We start from the raw sequence: 19,790 nt of genomic DNA, 5'->3' as shown, positions 1-19,790 counted from the left end.
ACTACTTAGCTATTAAAAATAAGGAATTTCCAAAATTTGTGGACAAATGAATTGAACTAGAAATGATAATAATGAGTGAGTTAACGCAGAAGCAGAAAGATTATTAGTAAACTCCCTGTTCATCTGGCCCCTTTTCTGCAATGATCCCTGAGTCTTAGGTTTGGGAATTTATTGCAGATGCATCTATTAGGGATCATCTCTACAACTTTGTAATTTGATCAGTTGTGGTTTTCTGTAATAGTCTTTTCATGGTTCAAAGAGAAGTTTCTTTGATTGGAGGTAATTAGTAAAGTTCTCTTTGGCTATAAGGACAAATATGTATAGTGTTATTTGCTATGATATTGTGTCTCCCAGTAATTTTTAAAAAATTTACTCATACAGTCTCATAAACATGACTACTTAAATATGAGCTTAACATCAACAACAGACATATTAATGTGAGTCAGAGAAATTCTAGGAATTCTTAACCTTACACAAAGAACTACACATAACTTAGGAATGTTGAAAGTTGGATAAATAGTTCTTTCCAGGAAAAGCATACCAATTAGTTATCCAACACCAAGTGGGCACCATTGAAAGTGTACATCCTATTTATTACTATTACACAAACTAAGAAGGCTATATATATGTAATATATATATTACATATTTAGAAATATATTATATAAATATACATATATGTATGTAACAACAATTAATAAAACAAGATGCCAAAAATTTGAAGGAGAGCAAGGAGGGATATATGGGATGGCTTGAAGGGAGGAAAAGAAAATGAGAAAGGATGTATTTATATTAAAATCTAAAAAATTAAAAGTAATTTATAATAAAAATATAATAATAATAATAATAATAATAATAATAATAATAATAAATGTGAATGAGTAAAGAAAGAGTGAATAGGCTGGACTCTATTCATTTTCTTCCAGCAATTTATAATCTATCAGTAAATTCTGAATAAAGTATTTCTCAACAGTTTCTCTTTCTCTTTTAGGCATATCTACAATTCTGTCAAAACTTGTTCTAAAACAGTTCTTTTGCAGTACTGTCTTCTATGATATTTATTGTCAAGCTCTTCTTGCTCAAATTTCCATTCTTTCTTCCCTTTCACTTCTTTGTGCCACAAAAGCTCTTAAATTTACTTGGTCTATACATTTTTTTAAGGATGTGTGAGCTCCAAACCCTATTAAAGAATTAAAAGCCCTATTATCCATTTCAAATTTACTATGGAAGCCTACAAGTGATTATAAGTGAAAAACAAAACAAAACAAAATCTTGAAAAGAAATTGATTTACATGTAATTATAATCTTATACAACAGTGTTTTGAATTTGGCTCCACATCCACTCTACAGGGTTCTAACTTTCTTAGATATGCATTCAGATTCAATTGCTCTTCCTAGTCCCTCTGGAGTTTCAAATCCCCATTAGTCTGTTATCCACCGCTCATCCACAGCAAATGTTGTGGTGCTGACCTCAGTGTCTGTCCTTAGTGATTCACCTAAAGATTTTCATCCCTACAGCATTAAAGCTGAAAGTAGGGATCTAAGATAAGGTCACTAGGGACCCAGGGAGGAAAACCAAACCAATTTTAAAAGGCCTCAAGCTCAAACACTCCATCTTATTCTTGAATGGAACAGCGCTTCCTCAGGCCTTCAGTGTACTGGGATCACTCCAGGCTCACTCTGACCAGATACATAACTGTCAGCAGGTAGGACTCCAGAAAAATAGACAAAAGAAGGAAAAAAAGGGGATGAAAATGTCCTGGGACACAGAAAATTATATACATAGATTTTCATTTATTTTCAACCAATTAACACAAAATAGCTCTAAATCTGTTGTAGAGTTTTGCAATTTTTTAAGATTGACCAGAGACACTTATTTGAAGAAGGAAAAAGAGCCCAAATCTTTCACATTTTTATTCTTGAATTGACTGCATCTTTACTTCTACTAATATTCACATACCATTGCCAATGTTTTATGATATCCCAGTTTTAAAAAAATTGTCACTTTGCTTAAAGTTCTAATGCTGTGATGCTGTCATCTGGGGAATATCATTAATAATATTCCTCATAGATGTTTACACAGTTTCCGTTGGAAACCTCATCATGTACTGCATTTCTGACTTTGTGACATATTGCTTTTGGTTGTAAAGCAACTATTTATGATAGGATTCTGCCTTCCAATGGATTAAACTATATATTACTATTTTGATTCACATTATATACACAGATGTCTGGCTACAATGACTTCAAATGTTTTCTTTTTAAATATACGATTAACCTAGAAGCATTAGAGTATAAAATATCAAGATTTTCTAATATTTATCCCCACGGTATCAGTTCAAGACTTTTCATCATCTTCATCACAGTTTTTTATAATTAACAAATTTATAATGCAATGCTTTTGTATCCTACTTCAAATTAATATTACATTGAAAAATAACAGCTCTCCCATTTTAGAACTAAAACATATTTTAGGAATAATGGCAGATACAAACATTTAATATCTACATAGGGATTGATGTTGTTTATATGATTCACCTAATATTTTACACGAAATTTTTTTATTTAACATCTACTTTGAAATAGAACAAGGGGGGAATATATGTGAGCATTTAGAGGGAGGATCAGGAAGGAAGAAATAATGAAATTATAGTATAATATAAAAAAGAAAAAAATAGATGAGATAGAGTCACACAGAGGAAGTTTAGGTCTCAAATTCCAAAGATTTTCATATTACTTAATATGTCATGTTATCTCCGAGGGGACATGTCTATTGGTAAGTATATGTGTGCCTTTTGAGAAAATGCAATTTTAATATGAAAGATTCATGTCTGAATCAGTCGAAATACTATGTAAAAAAAATGCTACAGTGGAATTTTAGCCCAGCTATCACAACATATTGCACTCTTACATATTTATAATGATTTAATTAGGCAACAAAACCCTCTGTTTATTTACTATATAAATCTAAGCTGAAACGTGTGTATTTCCATTGTCATTATAAACCTGAGGATATACATCTGCCAGAAACTTAACAATAACTCAGTGAGAGTCAGGTGTAGTGACTTTCCAAGTCCATAATACCAGCACTCAGGAGGCTGAGGTAGAAGGACCAAATATGAGAATGACCTGGTTTCCTAGTGAGTTTGAGGTCAAATGGGCTACATAGAAAGACCTTGTTTCACAATAAAATCCCAAAGAAAACAGCAATAAAAGCCAAGTTGTTAGACTTACAAATAATTTGGCAACGTTAAACATGCCATGGGTGGATTTGATATGGATATGAAACCCTAGTAATACAAAAAACTTATCAATTACAAGAAAGATTTGTGACCTAATATTTATATAATATTCTTATGTAAAGCAACTTTGAAAAACATGCTTTGATTCAGGATCTTATTGTTTCTCCTTTTATATGATATTTATTAATATTATACAGTTGAAATGTTTAATAAAATTATGAAGTCTAAGCTGGACAGAAAAATTTAGGTTTCTATAAAAATACTTAAGTGGTTTATATTTAATGATTATAATAATGTTATTTTTGTAGACATACTTATTGAATTATCCTTCAAATACTACTCCCTATAAAAACACAACCAAAGTTTTCCACAGAATATTACTTATTGCCCTTGACCTTTGCCCACTCCCCAATTGTGCTTTACTGAATGTCCTAGAAAAATAATAAATTATTATCTATTGAGGCCTTTTGAGATTTCAGTTTTATCATCCAGAACATCTTTTGTTCTACCAAAGAGATCATCTTCCTTTCTATATAATTTCACAACAGAGTTCCTGGATCTTTTGTTAGGATGAACTATTCCTATCTGAACATTTCCAGGGAAGAATTCTAAAGCACAAAGCCCAATCTCTCAAACTAACACATAATTATATTCAGCGTCCTTGGCTGGAGCAAGTACTTCAGTGACTGGCTTGTTCGTTACATGCACACACTGCCTGTAATGTGGAAGACATCTTATATCTCACCACCTAAGTGGTCAATTTAGAAAAGGGTAAAAGTGAGTATTATGCAATCAGAACAACAAGAATGTCTAAACCATGGAAATTGTACATGTTTAATGAGAACTTATTTTTGAAAAGGTTTTTGCTAGTCGTGCGGTGGTGGCACACACCTTTAATCTCAACACTCGGGAGGCAAAGTCAAGTAGATTTCTGAGAGTTAAAGACCACCTTGGTCTTCAGACTTAGTCTAGGACAGTCAAAGTATACAGAGAAAGCCTGTCTCTAAAAACAAAATAAAACAAAAAATAATAAAGAAAAGTTTTTTCTAGTCTCAGAAAGTTTCCCTGAATTTTCCTCATTTCCACTCCAAGTAGCTCAAGTGTTGCTTTGATCATCAATTTACTAATCATTACCATCATAAACTACTGTTCTAACCACTATTACTCTGTGTGAGGACAGGAAATTCATATTATATTGTCCTTGTTCTCTCTAGGAACCAGACCCTGAAGAGCTCCCATGATCATGCCCTCATGTAATAACTCTATATCTCAACCCTTGATATTCATCCTGGCTGGAATCCCAGGCCTGGAATCTTCCCATGGATGGTTCTCTGTGCCTTTTTTCTTGATATTTGTAATAACCATCATAGGAAATGTCACCATCTTAAATATCATTCGGATAGAAAAGAGTCTCCATGAACCTATGTTTCTCCTTTTGGCTATGCTATCAGTTGTGGACCTGTGCCTGGTTACAGTCACTGTACCCAGAATGCTAGGAATCTTCTGGATGAATGCCAAAGAGATCAGCTTCGATGCCTGCCTCACACAGATGTTTTTTATCCCTTCCTTTTATGTCATGGAATCAGGAATTCTCTTGGCCATGGCTTTTGATAGATTTGCAGCAATCTGGTACCCTTTGAGGTATACAACCATCCTTGACAGCGACATGCTGGTGAAGATGGCACTAATTATACTGGCAAGGGCAGTGGCAGTGCTGACCCCTGCACCCATCCTGATAAAAAGGCTGAAACGATTCCAAACCCAGGTCATTAGTTATTCCTACTGTGCATACATGGCTGTTTTGATGATTGCTTGTGGAGATATTTCCAACCATGTTATCTATGGCCTGATGGTTATTGTAGCATCTGTAGGTGTTGATCTACTTTTTGTCATTCTGTCCTATGTGCTAATCCTTTGTGCTGTCTTTCACATTCCATCTTGGCAAGCCAGGAGCAAAGCTCTCAGCACATGTGGTTCTCATCTTTGTGTCATTGGTCTGTTTTATTCTCCAGTTGTCTTTTCTGTCTTAGCCCAGATTTTAGGCTATCATATGGCTCCCTATTTACAGATTATAATTGACAATTTGTATTTCCTGGTGCCTCCCATGGTCAACCCCATAATATATGCAGCACGTACCAAACAGATCCGGGAACGGTTGTTGCAGGTACTCAACTGCCAGAGAAACTGAGCCAATACCCATAATGAAAAGAAGACCGAAGACGTTGATGGATTGGACTAGGTGTTATATACAGCCAGAATTTAAAATAACTTCTGCCAGTAAAGATTTTCTTGAGGAGGGAAAGATGGTAATAATTCAAGAGGAGAACTCTGTCATGGTGGGAATATAACTAGGGCATGTTATTTCCATCACAATGCATAAAACTTTCAAAATTCATAAGCATGTGCTTAAAAAATGTTTTACAGAATATAATCATAGTCCTGTATTGTAAATTTTATTGTTTATTTACTCAAATAGTATCCCACGAACTGAAAACAATTTCAGAGTGATGTAAGAGTACAACTGAATTGTGTGTTATTAATTCAGTGCTGATTTAATTTTGTTCCTTTGTGGTCGTGTTTTCTCTATTTCCCCAACACAATCATATATTATAAAAGAAAATTATATTAAAAATAGATATATAAACATATCTATGAACTCATAAATAAACAATGAGCTTACTTTCTCTGTTACAATACATTAAAGTGTAAATAAAATGGTCATACGGGTTATATGATAAAATACCTTTAGAGATAGACATTTTCTAAATTAATTACTCAGAAAGCAAAAATACTATGGCAGTGAGACTCAGCAGTACTGTTCTTGGACATATACCTAAAAGATTATATGTGTTTATAGCAGAGACACCCACACATCCATGTTTTCTACATCTATGCTCACAAGATCTAGGAAATAAAACTAGTCTAGATATCTATTGGTAGATGAATGGATAATGAAAATGTGTTAGCTACACAAAGGATTTTACCCAGTGATAAAGATGAATTAAAATATAAAATTACCAGAAAATTAATGAGTCTGAAAAATACTGTAACCCAGAGGTAACCCAAGCCCAAAGACAAATGTTGTCTATTCTTCCTTATATAAAGATCCTGGTGATTAATTTTTGGACTAGTTCCCTTAACTTTGAGTGCTGGTAAGGTCAGACAGATAGAATGGGGACATTAGAGAGAAAACTGATAATAAAATACAAAGTACATGAAAGTGTATGAGAAGCATGTTCTAGGTGGAAAGAATTTTCAGGGAAAGTATCAGTAGATTAGCAAACAGCTCAGATGTCCCTCAACCAAAGAATAGATAAAGAAACTATGGTACATTTACACAATGGACTACTACTCAGCTATTAAAAACAAGGAAATCATGAAATATGCAGGCAAATGGATGGAATTAGAAAAGATCATCTTGAGTGACATAACCCAGATCCAGGAAGACACACCTTGGAATGTACTCACTTATAAGCACACATTAGCTGTACAGTACAGGATAACTATACTGTAATTCACAGACCCAAAGAAGCTAAGTAACAAGGAGAGCTCAAGGGAGGATGCATGAAACTCACTGAGAGAGTGAAACAGAATACACAGTGCAAGTGCTTTAAGAGAAGGAACAGGATAGGAGAAGGAATGCTGAGGGAAATGAGGGTAGGGATCTCATGTGGGAAGGTTGGGAGACAGGAGGACAGAGGACTTGCAGGAAGAAGAGAAACCATGGCCTGGGGCATCTCTGAAACAGGCTGAAGACCTATGACAGGGTACACTCCTGGAAAGATATGGTGGTGACTCTAACTAAGACCACTTCTAGCAACAAAGGACTGAAGAGGCCACTTTCTAACCAGATGGGACTCCTTGTCAAGGGAGGGGTAACACCAACACACCCTAAAAAACCTTGACCCAAACTTTACCCTGCCTACAAGATGTGCTTACAGAGACTGAAATACCAACCAAAGACCATGTATGGACTGGACCTAGCCACTGTACACATATGTACCAGATGGGCATCTTGCTCTTCATGTGGGAGCAAGTACAGGGAGTCGTGGCTGTCTCTGACAAGGAGTTTCTTGCATGCTTTTCGATCATTTCCTCCTGGCAGTCCCCCTTTCTGGGTCATCCTGTTAGAGGATGCTCTCTGTCCTTATTGACTTGACCTACTGGGATGGGTAGGTAGCGGGGCTCCTCTTTTATGAGGGGTAGTGAAGAGAGGATACAGAAAGAGGGGTGGAGGGTTGGACCTGGAAGAAAGGAAGGGTGTAAAGTGAATATATAAATTAATTTTATAAAATAATGTTATATTCAGCTGGGCTAGGAGGCACACACTTTTAATCTCAGCACTCAGAGAGGCAGAGGCAGGTGGATCTCTGTGAGCATAAGGACAGTCTGGTCTACAAGTGAATCCAGGACAACTGAGGCTACACAGATAAACCCTGTCTCAAAAAAATGTTATATTCTGTTCTATAATTGTAATTTAGAAATATTATACATATGAACTTACTAAAAATCTTTGTAATGTGCTTAAGACAAATGAACTTTGTGGCAGGTGAATTGTTCATTAAAATCTTAAAATAATAAAATAAATTATTTCTTTTTAAAAAGTGCAAGTTTAAAGACAAAATATTGCTTTATTTCATGAAATTATTATATTATTCTACCATTAAAGAATAACTCACAAACTTTTGTTTTAATATTTTAAAGTGTATGATCATGTTTCAAGGGCCTGGGTGCCTAATAATGAAATTTCAGGTTTCTAATTAATGTTGCGTTTAAAGTTTCTTCTATATTATTTTAATATTGATAGACTATTTATGCAAATGCCATCCATTAGTCTCATGTTGATGTCAGTTTATGCATTGCATTAAATCAGCTATGTCACATTTTTTTAAACATGAATTTGTTTGGTTGGGGTGAGGTAGACTGTTAGTCTCAGTGTCAACTGAATAAATGAGAAGGTTTAAAGTCAGAATATTCTAGTGCCATGTATCAAAACTATATTCCAGAGAAGCATGGCTAATATCTGAGTGACAAGCATCAAACAGTAAAGGTGAAAATAATAGTGAAGCATGGTCAGAGGTCTGCCCTCTTACAGAACCCCAAGAAATTCCTGAGTAACTCACTCAGATTTCCTGCTTGTCTACACAAAGTAGTGGGCTCAGTGCTAAAGCTGGCACAGTGGACTATCCCAGCAAGTTCCTCTCTTTTGAGTGTGTGACTCAATGATATGTAGGGGTGTCCAGTAACAAGAAGAACAGTGGTGAAGTCCATTATAACTGAGGAAAGCAGAGGAAAAAAGCCCAAGGAACAGAGTGGAAACTAAGATCCTCTGTGGGCTAAATACCTATTCAGGGGAAGATCATGGTCCTCACAGGACACAGAAGACTCCACTAGGCTCTCTATCATTACTGTCACATCCACCTTTAGTGATGACGGCCTTTGGGACACCCAGAACTCAACAGGGATAGTGACCTAAATGAGTCAATGACAGGAGTGTTGGTAGCAAGAGGGGAATAGATATATAGTGGCACTTAGAGGCATAAGCCCTGGGGCCAGAAGGCCTGAGCTTGAATTCTGGCTCTGCCATTTTGAGTTTGGCATCTTTGGGAAAGAAGCTTAATTAGTTTCCATATGTGTAAAAGGTAAATGGTCATGGCAGTATTTGATTTACAGGATAGCTACAGCAATTAAGTGAGGTAATATGCAAATACTGCTTAGAACACTGTTTAATGCTCTTGGCATGTTAGCATTATTAGAGGATGTTAATGCCTAGCTGTAATGGGGGTGGGGAGGCAGAAATGGGTCCCTTAATTTCTTTTTTTTAAATTTAAAAAATTTACTCAGATTACATCTCAATTGTTATCCCCTCACTTGTAACTTCCCATTCCCCCCTCTCTCCCTCTTTCATCCTATTCCCCTCTCCTAGGTCTGTGACAGAAGGGGACCTCCTCCTGCACCATATGATCACAGCCTATCAGGTTTCATCCTGAGTCCCACCAGACCTCCCCAGCAAGAGGAAGTCATCAAATAAGGGCCACCAGAGTTCATGTCAGAGTCAGTGCCTTAATTACATATTGAATTCATTTGCTGCAATCCAAAGCAAGTCTATACCTACTCAAATATCACCATCATTACTTGTACTAATTTGGAAGTAACTTGACTTTATAAATAGCCAATAAAACCACATCATATGTAATGTAAATGAGCCCTATTCTAAAATCCTTGATTCCATTTCTATACTATTCTATACATCTTAGACTATACTGAAATGATGTCTTGCACTTTAGCCTTTTGTTTTATTGTAGTAAAAGACAATGACCACCTTTAGGATCTTTAAGTACATAATATACCATGTCTCACTGAAGTCATGATGTCTTACAGAAGAGCTCTAAAACCCACTCACATTCCTAAGTGAAACTTTATGTTTTATTTTCTTAGCTCAGGTTCTACTACTAGGACAAAAAGTATCAGTATATGAGTGACTTATTATGAAAAGGTATTTATTTGTGCAACTTCCAGAATTAAATGTCATTATCGCAGTAGTGGTAAGCCCTCCCTCCCCTAGGTGTGTAATAGTGGAAGACACCATGATGTAAGCATGTGTGGGAATGCAGACTCTATGATGCCCTGGGTTGCTTTCTCTTGCTACAGTGACCTGAATCCTAACAGAGTAGAAAGCACTTCCTTCTGTTTACAGATTATACTCTGACATGGACAGAATCCAATGCAGAAACCTAGAGGCAGGGACTGAGGCAGAGACAATGGAGGAAAACTCCTTTCTGCCTTGCCTCCTCTGGCTTGCTTATCTACCTTTCTTATAAAGCCCAAACCCAACAACAAAGGAAGGTCCCACTCACAGTGAGCTGGGCCCTTCACCACTCAGCAATTAAGAAGATGCCCCACGAATATGCCAAAAGACAAGTCTGATGGAGGCAATTTCTCCTCCCAGGTATACCTAGGTTTGTGTCAACGTAACAAAAATTATGACATGTGGTAAGACAGGAAAACATAGAACATCCCGTCTGTTTCTCTATAATGGCTTCTCTCACAGAACTAATTTATAGTGCCATATGAATTCTTTTAATCCCTGTTGAGACCAACACATTACATAATCTAACACTTCTCACTCGGCTACACCTCTTGGCATTACCGCATTGCAGATCCCAGTTTGTGGGTAATAAATCATATGCAATAGACAACACTACTAAAAAACAACTCACAAATCCCCACTCCCAAAGCAGTGACTTGCAATTATCAGTTTACTTTCAGCTTCTCTGAGCTTCACTTCTGGGTTATAGCTTCCATGTGCTGACCACAAGGAAATGCTTCTTTGAAGATAGTACCTCAGTGATACTGGTTGCTTACTACTCAGCTGACTCTTCAGCCCCAGCTAGCTAACCCAGCCAGCACTGGCTGCTGCAATACAGCAAATTGTATTTCCACAGTCTTTCCTTTTTCTTTTATTGAAAATAGATGGTTTTCCTCACATAATATATTATAATTATGGTTTTCTCTCCCTTTATTCCTCTCAACTCCTCCCCACTTCTCCCATTTTGACTGACCTCTTTTTTGTCTCTCTGTAGAAAACAAACAGACATCTAATGGATAATAATAAAAATGTTTAAAAAGACATCAAACCCAGAGGACTGGATGGGAAGAGGGGTTTCAGGTGGAGAGCCATTGAATGGGAGAAAGGAATAAAATTAAATGGCTACTATTTGTTATATAAATGTATGAAACTGTCAAAAATAGAAAAGTAACTAAAGGGAAAGAAACCACAGCTCTCAAAAGCTACTTTTTTCTTGCTTCAAATTTTCTTCTCTATATACCTGGATTCACATATTTGTATAAATTTAGTACATTTAAAATATACATCTTAATTACTAAAATATTAATTACTAAAGATTATGTATTTCATTACAACACTGTCTCTGTAGGAAACTAAGAATGTTCCTCATATTCCAGTAAAAAATAAGAAAAGTAAACACTGTAATAAAACACAAACTTCCATTGAACAAGGTGACTTGCAACATTTTTATATACTGAGAGATACTTTATAACTTTTCTAAATATCTAAATCTTTAGATTTCTTCTTATAAAATCTTGTGTTTCTCAGTAGCCATCAGTTTTCTGTGCTCTATTATTTTCTATGTGACATGAGGGAACTTAGAAGAATAAGATTTATTCTGCTTATGTAGTTTGTTTCTCCCACCTAAAATAGCTTAGGTGCAGATTTAAAGACTGCTCATATGCTCTCAGGTGGCTCCACATGTTTCCTGAAGAGAGCTCATCTTCACATCAAAAGAGTTTTCAGATTTGGGGAGTATAATTTACCAAGTATAACTTGCAGGGAGTGCTATAGAGGAATTCACTGATCATCTTGTGAAAATCCAACCAAGTTCTCTGTTCAGAGACCCAGGATACAGATGTGGTTACCACATAAAGGTTTTTATACAAGGGAAATTAAGTTTGTTAAAAAGTTTGACATTAAAATATCACATTTAACATGATATCCACCATGCAATCTTGTATGATTTATTTAAAAATCTAGATTAGTTGCTTCTCCATATAAAGCCAAATATATTGGTTTAGCCTTCGCCTACCTTACCTAATATTACATTAATTTTACTCAATGTTTTTATAATCACTGTAGAATCAGAGGACACATATGTCACTGTTAGCAACAGGAGGAAAAAAAGCCCTATCTTTTGTATTACAGAATACACAATAGATGTCTGGGTTGGGAGAAAAACAAAATAGATATAAGAATGCAAGAAATAAAGGAAACAAAACAGAGAAGAAAAACTTAGATGAGGGAATCACAGAGATATATGATATACATTTGTGTTTTTCACATCTGTTTATTCCATGTTCAGACTGATTTTTATCTTGGGAATATAGAATTTTAATGGAAGATCGCTATACTGGAAAAAATTAATAAAAATAGACATGTGTATTATAGGTAGCTTTAGCATGCAACTCTCTAGTTTTCCTCTGAAACAATACTTTAAGGATCATTACTGAGTATTAGACTTCAAAACAAAAATTTGCACAACCCATTTGCAGATCTCCTTTGTCTTCACACCATATACAATTGGGTTAAGGGCAGGGGGCAGAAGCAGATAAATGGTAGACAGTAAGATGTGGACATATGGTGACACATGACCAAAACGGTGACTGAGAAAGGAAAAAAAGGCAAGGATATAAAATTCCAAGAAGACAACAATATGAGCTGTGCAAGTGTTGAACGCTTTGCTTCGGGCCTCTTTGTGAGGAAGATGAAAAACAGCTCGGAAAATCAAAATGTAGGAGATTAAAACAAATATCATGTCAAACCCCAGAATTGCAAAAGCCACAAAGAGCCCGTATGACTTGTTAACACGGACGTCTTCTGCTGCCAGCTTGACTACAGCCATGTGCTCACAGTAAGAATGAACAATTACAACAGAGTGGAACCACTGCAGTCGCTTGAGAAGAATAGGTAAAATCCCAACGAGTACCGTTGCTCGAACTGCAACCATCAGAACCACTCGTAGCAGAAAGAGAGGCGTAAGGATGGAGCTGTGCCTCAAAGGATCACAGATGGCAACATACCGGTCAAAGGCCATAGCGAGCAAGATGCCAGATTCCATTCCTTGCAAGGCATGTATGAAGAAGAGCTGGGTTAGGCAAGCATCAAACGCCATGGAACGTGAACCAAACCAGAAGATGGCTAACATTTTAGGAGCAATGGCTAAGCAGAGACCAAGGTCAGTAGCTGCCAGGACTGCCAGGAAAATGTACATGGGTTGGTGTAGACTGCGTTCTGTGAGGATAATGATTAGCAGGAATATGTTTCCCAGCAAAGCCACAAGACATAAGACAAAGAAGGGAAATCCAATCCAAAATTGCACATGCTCCAGTCCAGGGATGCCAATCAGAGTCACTGTCCTTGGGTTCAGATAAGATAAGTTGGTATACCCCATGAAGCTGATAAATCTTTTACTCACAACTTATATTGACACCTAATCAGAGAAAACTGGTGAATGTGAAGAACGCTCACATTCTTCTCAACATCTTATGCAAACAGATAGAAGTATGACATGTGGCTTTAAATCTTTGAGCATCAACTTAGTTTTATAAGAATGTGGTTCTCTGGTATTCTCTTATAAATCCAATGATCTTTTCTTTAGAAAATGAATATGACATTATGTTCATCTTCTAGACATTATATAAACAAAAATTTTGTTGTCTCATTGCTTTATTTCTGTGAGTTTCTGGAGTCACACCAGTTGGTCCCAAAGAAAGTAAATGTGACTCCATATCCATCTCCAAACTCTGCATACATTATAAATTATGTTAAATGTTACTGTGATCATCCATCTCTTAACCAGGTGATAGTGTGTATAAGTCCTCATAAATCTCAGAGAATAGCATTAATTAAAAACACAGAAATGTCAAGGAAGAACAAAGGAACCATAAGCTAAGAAAGGCACAGTCTCAAACCTGGAGTATTTAAACGTGCATATTGTATTAATGTAGTTCATAAGCAGTAAAGCAGCAGGACACTGAGATTTATAGTGGAGTTCAATGTAACTTATTTTCATTTTATTCATTTTTGTTACTAGTTGGCAATTGAAATGATTTCTGACACTACTGAGCTTTTCCAACTCAAAGATGGTTTAAATTTCTCTTCTCAAATTTGTTAATATTTTCTCATTGGCAAAGAGTTAAAACTTAACCCTGCCAAGTCTACTCTCTTGTCTTTTAACTTTTTCACTAATAACTCAATGAACATAAAATTATATATATTTTCATTCTACATTCTCTATTATTAATCACACATAAATATAATCACTCACTGAATAGGGATAATAATTCTGAGTGTAATTTAAAAATACTTCTTATTGGAAGAAACTGAGAGGATACCATGTGAAAACTATATGAAAAGAACATGTTATTCATAATAATCAGCACATTAATACATATGCATGTACAAATTGAATGTCTTCAATGTCACAGAATATGAAATATTTCAGTACATGAGGAAAAGCAGAAATATTTCTATATGAGCTTCTCTAGACACAGAAAAATTGACAATATGACCAAGAAAATAAAGAGATACTGATTAAAATATTGGAAAAGTTTGTATCACAAAATTATTGAGATGCCTGTTTGAAGTGAGATTACCAGTAGGAGTAGAAATTTACTTAAAAGTAATAATAAACAAAAATATAGTTCTTTTGTGAATAGGGCACAAATTGTTGAGGCAAAATGTAAAGGAGCTGAAAAAGACATTCCATTTAAGATCATTATTTAAACACTGATTGATGATGACAGAAGACAAATTTAGCTTTGGTCTCATCATCATAGGTAATTCAAGGGTCACATTTAATAGACAATAATGCAAGGAGTACATCTCATAGTTTTAATTGCAGAGATCGTATCTTATTTATTTAGTATAATATATGAAATTGTGGTATATAAATATAAAATATAATTTTAAATAGTTGTATATAATTTGCTTTTTGTATCAGGAAGTACATCATCAGCATCATATATTTCCCTGATAATCTAAATTTCAGGGATGAGATGTGAGCTGCAACTGCTCAGAAATCAGGATTAGATAAAGAGCTAAGAAAGATGGCATGCTCCTATCTTTGACTCTCTCTTCATTTACTTACAACTCTCCTGCTCAAACTATATGCCGGTTTGCACACACACACACACACACACACACACACACACACACACACACAAACACACACACACATATGCTTCCAAAGCACAGACTATCTCTTTGTAATAAGCTGTTTGGCAAAATTTTATTGAAAAGATACCTTGATAATCTTATTTTCACCTTGTTACTAGTTAATATATCTATCATGTCTTCCTCATATGCAACTAAAATAATGATACAGAAATTACCTTCTATCTCTTCCATCTCAATTTTTTTCTACATTAGATGTTATACTGATCCTTGTCAAATACTATTAACAAATATCCTGTGTCCAGGAAAGAAAACTTGTTCATGTTAGAGGAATATTCATTATTAAGACACTCAAATGAGATCATCTGATGCTCTTTTTGTTCATTTGTTTTCTTACTTTTAAAATTTGCTACAACCAGAAATGCTTAGCTATATAGGAGTCTTAATACATGGAGAAAAAACTCACCCAGGCAGAAAATGTCAGCTGGATTTAACCTCCCCTGATGCAGTTTATATTTGGAAAGGGATTATTAACTTACCAGATTGCATCACCTGCTTCCAGCCTCTTCTTATTTGGCTTTTCTTAGAGCTGAGCTGATCCCAGGTTGATGTTTTGACTTGGTCCCTGGAGGAGGGCCAGTAATTTCTGATAGCCATCTCTAGTTTGTAGAGGAAAGATTATCATTGCTTGATGTTGCATAGCCTGAATACAATTATCTACATAATGGGAAGGTGTTTCTAATAGCAAGAGTTTTAAGAGGAAGCCAAGGGCCAATGCTATGATCCAATAGTCCTGAGACAATTTTCAGGAAGAAAAAAAGCCAGGAAACACAGGGACTATGTAGAAGAAGAAAACAAAAGATTCGTTGTTACTTTTCCCAACCTGTGGCCTATAAATAATTTTATAGCAAAATGAAAGAAAATCCTACATATCTTGGAAAATATAATGTCACTAGAGCTGTCAGTCATGTACTCCTGGCCATTACTACTATATTGCTAAATTTATTTGAAAATATTATAGTACTTTAAAGTTTCAAGAATAAATGGGAGCTCAAAAAAGTTTTATTTCTTCATTTGATGTTAAGTTTCTGTCTGTTTATTTTATTGAACCAATTTTAAAGCACACTGTGTAGTAGAAATGGAGGAGGTCAAATGCCCTTGAAGGGTTACCCGCATTAGGAAGAATTTCTACTACTCTCCACCAAAAATAAAGTTGTCTAAATTTTTTGTCATGGGATCTGCTTTAAATTGTTCACATAATCATATGATCACATGATCATATGATCACAGCCTACCAGGTCTCATCCAGATAGCGTGCTTCCTCTTCCTCTGAGTGTCACCAGGCCTCTACACCAAGGGGAAGTGGGCAAATAAGGAACACCAGAGTTCATGTCAGAGTCAGTCCATGTTCTCTGCACAACTATGGAAAATTAGCTGTCATTGGCTAGATCAGGAGACAACTTCCTGACCAGAACACCAACAGCCCAGGCTCTAAAGTCAACAATTAATAAATGGGACCTCATGAGGCTGAGAAGCTTCTGTAAGGCAGAGGACACTGTCAACAGAACAAAGTGATACCCAAAGACTGGGAAAAGATCTTCACCAACCCTACATCTGACAAATGGCTAATATCCAAAATATATAAAGAATTCACTAAATTAAACACCATCAAACCAAATAACACAGTTAAGAGTGGGGTTCAGAGCTAAAGCGAGAATTCTCAATAGAGGAATATCGAATGGCTGACAAACACTTAAAGAAATGTGCAAAATCCTTAGTCATCAGAGAAATGCAAGTTAAAATGACCATCAAGGCTAATGTATCTGGACCCAGGGGAACCTGCATAAACTTTTGCACCAACCAAGGACAATGCATGCAATAAACCTACCCCTGCTATTCAGGTCTAGGATGGTCAGTTTTTCCGTAGTAATTCTATCTACCCATGAGCATGGGAAATCTTTCTATCTTTTGATATCTTCTTCAATTTCTTTCTTCAAAGACTTGAAGTTTCATCATGCAAGTCTTTCATTTGTTAGGTTAGGGTTACCCCAAGATATTTTATATTGTTTGTGGCCATTGTGAAAGCTGTTGCTTCCCTGATTTCTGTCACAGTACATTTGTCATTTGTATATATCAGAGCTACTCATTAATTTTCAGTTAATTTTGTATCTAGACACAATGCTGAAGATGTCTATCAGCTGTAGGAGTCCTCTGGTAAAAAATTGTGGTTTCTATTTACATCATCTGTCAATAATAATACTTTGATTCTTTCCTCTTCAACTTGTATCCTCTTGCTCATCTTCAGTTGTCTTATTGCTCTAAGTAGAATTTCAGGTAATATATTGAAAAGCTATTCTATCATGATTGTTAATCCCCTTACTTGTATCTTCCTATTCCTACCCTTGCTCCCTCTTGTGCCCTATTTTCACCCCTTAGACTTCTGACTGAAGGGACCCTCCTCTCCCACCATATGACCACAGCCTATTAGGTGTCATCAATACAGCCTGCATCCCCTTCCTCTGTGTGCCACCAGGCATCCCCACCAGGGGGATCAGGGTTCATGTCAGAGGCAGTCTCCTCTGGAGAATGAGCTGTCCATTGGCTGTATCTGAACAAGGGGTCTATGTTAACTGCATGTGTTGAACTTGGTTGGTACAACAGTTTGTGGAGCCCCTTCCCTCCTGGATCAAGATATGCTGGCCCCGATTATATCCTTGTCAGACCCCTCTGAACCCTCCACGTCTTTCCATCATCTTGATTCCTTAGAGCGTAAACTATTGGTGTTCTGTTCAGGAAGTTATCTCCTGTCCTAGTGAGTTCAAGGTTCTTCCTCACTTTTTCTTACAGAATTTGTGTCTCTGGTTTTATGTTGAGGTCTTTAATCGACTTGGAATTTAATTTTGTGCAGAATGATAAATATGGGTCTGTTTACATTTTTTCTACAGTTAGATTTCCAGTTAGACCAGTACCATTTGTTGAAGATGCCATCTTTTTTCCATTGTGAAAAGTAAAGTGTTCTCTCTCTTCTTGCTCTCACTTCTCCCTTCCTCTGTCTCTGTCTCTTTGTCTGTCTCTCTGTCTCTGTGTCTCTGTCTCTGTCTCTGTCTCTCTGTCTCTTTGTCTGTCTCTCTGTCTCTGTCCGTCTCTGCATATCTCTCTCTCTCTCTCTCTCTCTCTCTCTCTCTCTCTCTCTCTCTCTCTGTCTGTCTCTCTCTCTCTGTGTCTCTTGGTCTCTCTCTCTCTCTCTCTCTCTCTCTCTCTCTCTCTCTCTCTCTCTCTCTCTCTGTCTCTGTCTCTCTCTCTCTCTCTCTCTCTGTCTCTCTCTCTCTGTGTCTCTTGGTCTCTCTCTCTCTCTCTCTCTCTCTCTCTCTCTCTCTCTCTCTCTCTCTCTCTCTCTTTCTCTCTCTCTTGGGTCCCCTTTTCCTTCTCTCCCCATGCTCATTTAAACCTCTTGATAAAAATCAATAGGTGTGTGGGTTTATTTCTGTGTCCTCGATTAGATTCCATCAATCAACCTGCCTATTTCAATGCCTGTACCATGCCATTTTTTATTGCTTTTGGTCTATAGTACAGCTTTAGGTCAGGGATGAAGATCCCTCCAGAAAATATCTTATTGCCCAGAATTGTTTTAACTACTCTGGGTTTTTTCTTTTTCCATATGATGTTGAGAATTGTTCTTTCAAGATCTGCAAATAATTGTGTAGGTATTTTGATAGGGATTGCATTGAATGTGTAGATCGACTTTGGCAAGATGGCCCTTTTTACTATGTTGATACTCCTGATCCACAATCATGGGAGATTTCCATCTTCTGATACCATCTTCAAATTCTTTTTCCAGAGACTTGAAGTTTTTTCATATAAGTCTTTCACTTGCATGGTTAGAGTTACACCAAAATACTTTATATTGTTTGTGGCTATTGTGAAGGGTATAGTTTCCCTAATTTCTTTCTCAGCACATTTGCTGTTTTTATACAGGAGGACTATTGACATATATTTTTTAATTAATCTTGTCTCCTACTACTTTGCTGAAGGTGTTTCTCAGCTTTGGGTGTTCTCTGGTGGAATTTTGGGAATCACTTATGTACACTATCATATCTTTTGTGAATAGTGATATTTTAACTTTCTAATTTCCTATGATCCCTTTGATCTCCTTTTGATTTGAATTACTCCCAGTATAAATTTATAGGGAATCAATGCATGGTTTTAGCTTTAGTAATGTTTCTTTTATAAATGTGGGTTCCCTTGTATTTCGGGCATAGATGTTCAGAATTGTGATGTCATCTCAGTTGAGTTTTCATTTCATGAATATTAAGTGTCCTTCCTCATCTCTTAATTTTGGTTGAAAGTCTATTTTTTGGATACTAGAATGGCTACTCCAGCCAGTTTTTTTTTTTTGTCCATTTTCTTGGAAGACCTTCTTCAAGTCCTTTACTCTCATGTAATGTCTATCTTTGTGTTTGAGGTGTTTCTTGTATGCAGCAGAATGTTGGGTCTTATTTACACATTCATTTTGTTAGTCTGTGTCTCTTTATTGGAGAATTGAGACCATTGATGTTGAGAGAGATTAACGACCAATGACTATTAGGTCCTTTTAGTTTTATTTTGGTTGTAGTAGTATGTTTGTTTGCTTGTCTAAAATTATTGTTTTGCTAAAGTGAAGTTATCTATTTCCTGTATTTCCCTGGGTATAGTTGGCCTCATTTACTAACTTTCCTTCTAGTATCTTCAGTAGGGCTTGATTTGTGGATAGGAGCTGTTTAAATTTGTTTTTGTCACGGAAACCTCTATTTTCTCCATCTATGGTTATTGAAAGTCTTTCTGGGTATAATAGTCTGTACTGGCATCTGTGTTCTCTCAGGG

General features: G+C 36.2%; 2 protein-coding genes across 2 annotated transcripts; one reads left to right on the top strand and one right to left on the bottom strand.

Annotated features, from left to right (window-relative positions):
• Nucleotides 1-4,484: 4,484 nt before the first annotated feature.
• Nucleotides 4,485-5,429, top strand: LOC311578474 (olfactory receptor 52K1-like; the record flags this gene model as incomplete). The annotated part of the gene is made up of 1 exon (XM_084748316.1): nt 4,485-5,429. One exon carries the CDS (start codon nt 4,485-4,487, stop codon nt 5,427-5,429), a length of 945 nt encoding a protein of 314 aa, XP_084604442.1.
• Nucleotides 5,430-12,258: 6,829 nt separating this feature from the next.
• LOC311581163 (olfactory receptor 52A1-like) lies at nt 12,259-13,206 on the bottom strand (the record flags this gene model as incomplete). The annotated part of the gene is made up of 1 exon (XM_084753184.1): nt 12,259-13,206. One exon carries the CDS (start codon nt 13,204-13,206, stop codon nt 12,259-12,261), a length of 948 nt encoding a protein of 315 aa, XP_084609310.1.
• Between the last annotated feature and the right edge of the window lie 6,584 nt (nt 13,207-19,790).

The sequence above is a fragment of the Acomys minous genome (assembly GCF_964271855.1).
Source record: "Acomys minous genome assembly, chromosome: 2".
Classification (NCBI taxonomy): Eukaryota; Metazoa; Chordata; class Mammalia; order Rodentia; family Muridae; genus Acomys; species Acomys minous.
The sequence above is the reverse complement of the archived record's forward strand: the minus strand, read 5'-3'. Positions and strand labels throughout refer to the sequence as shown.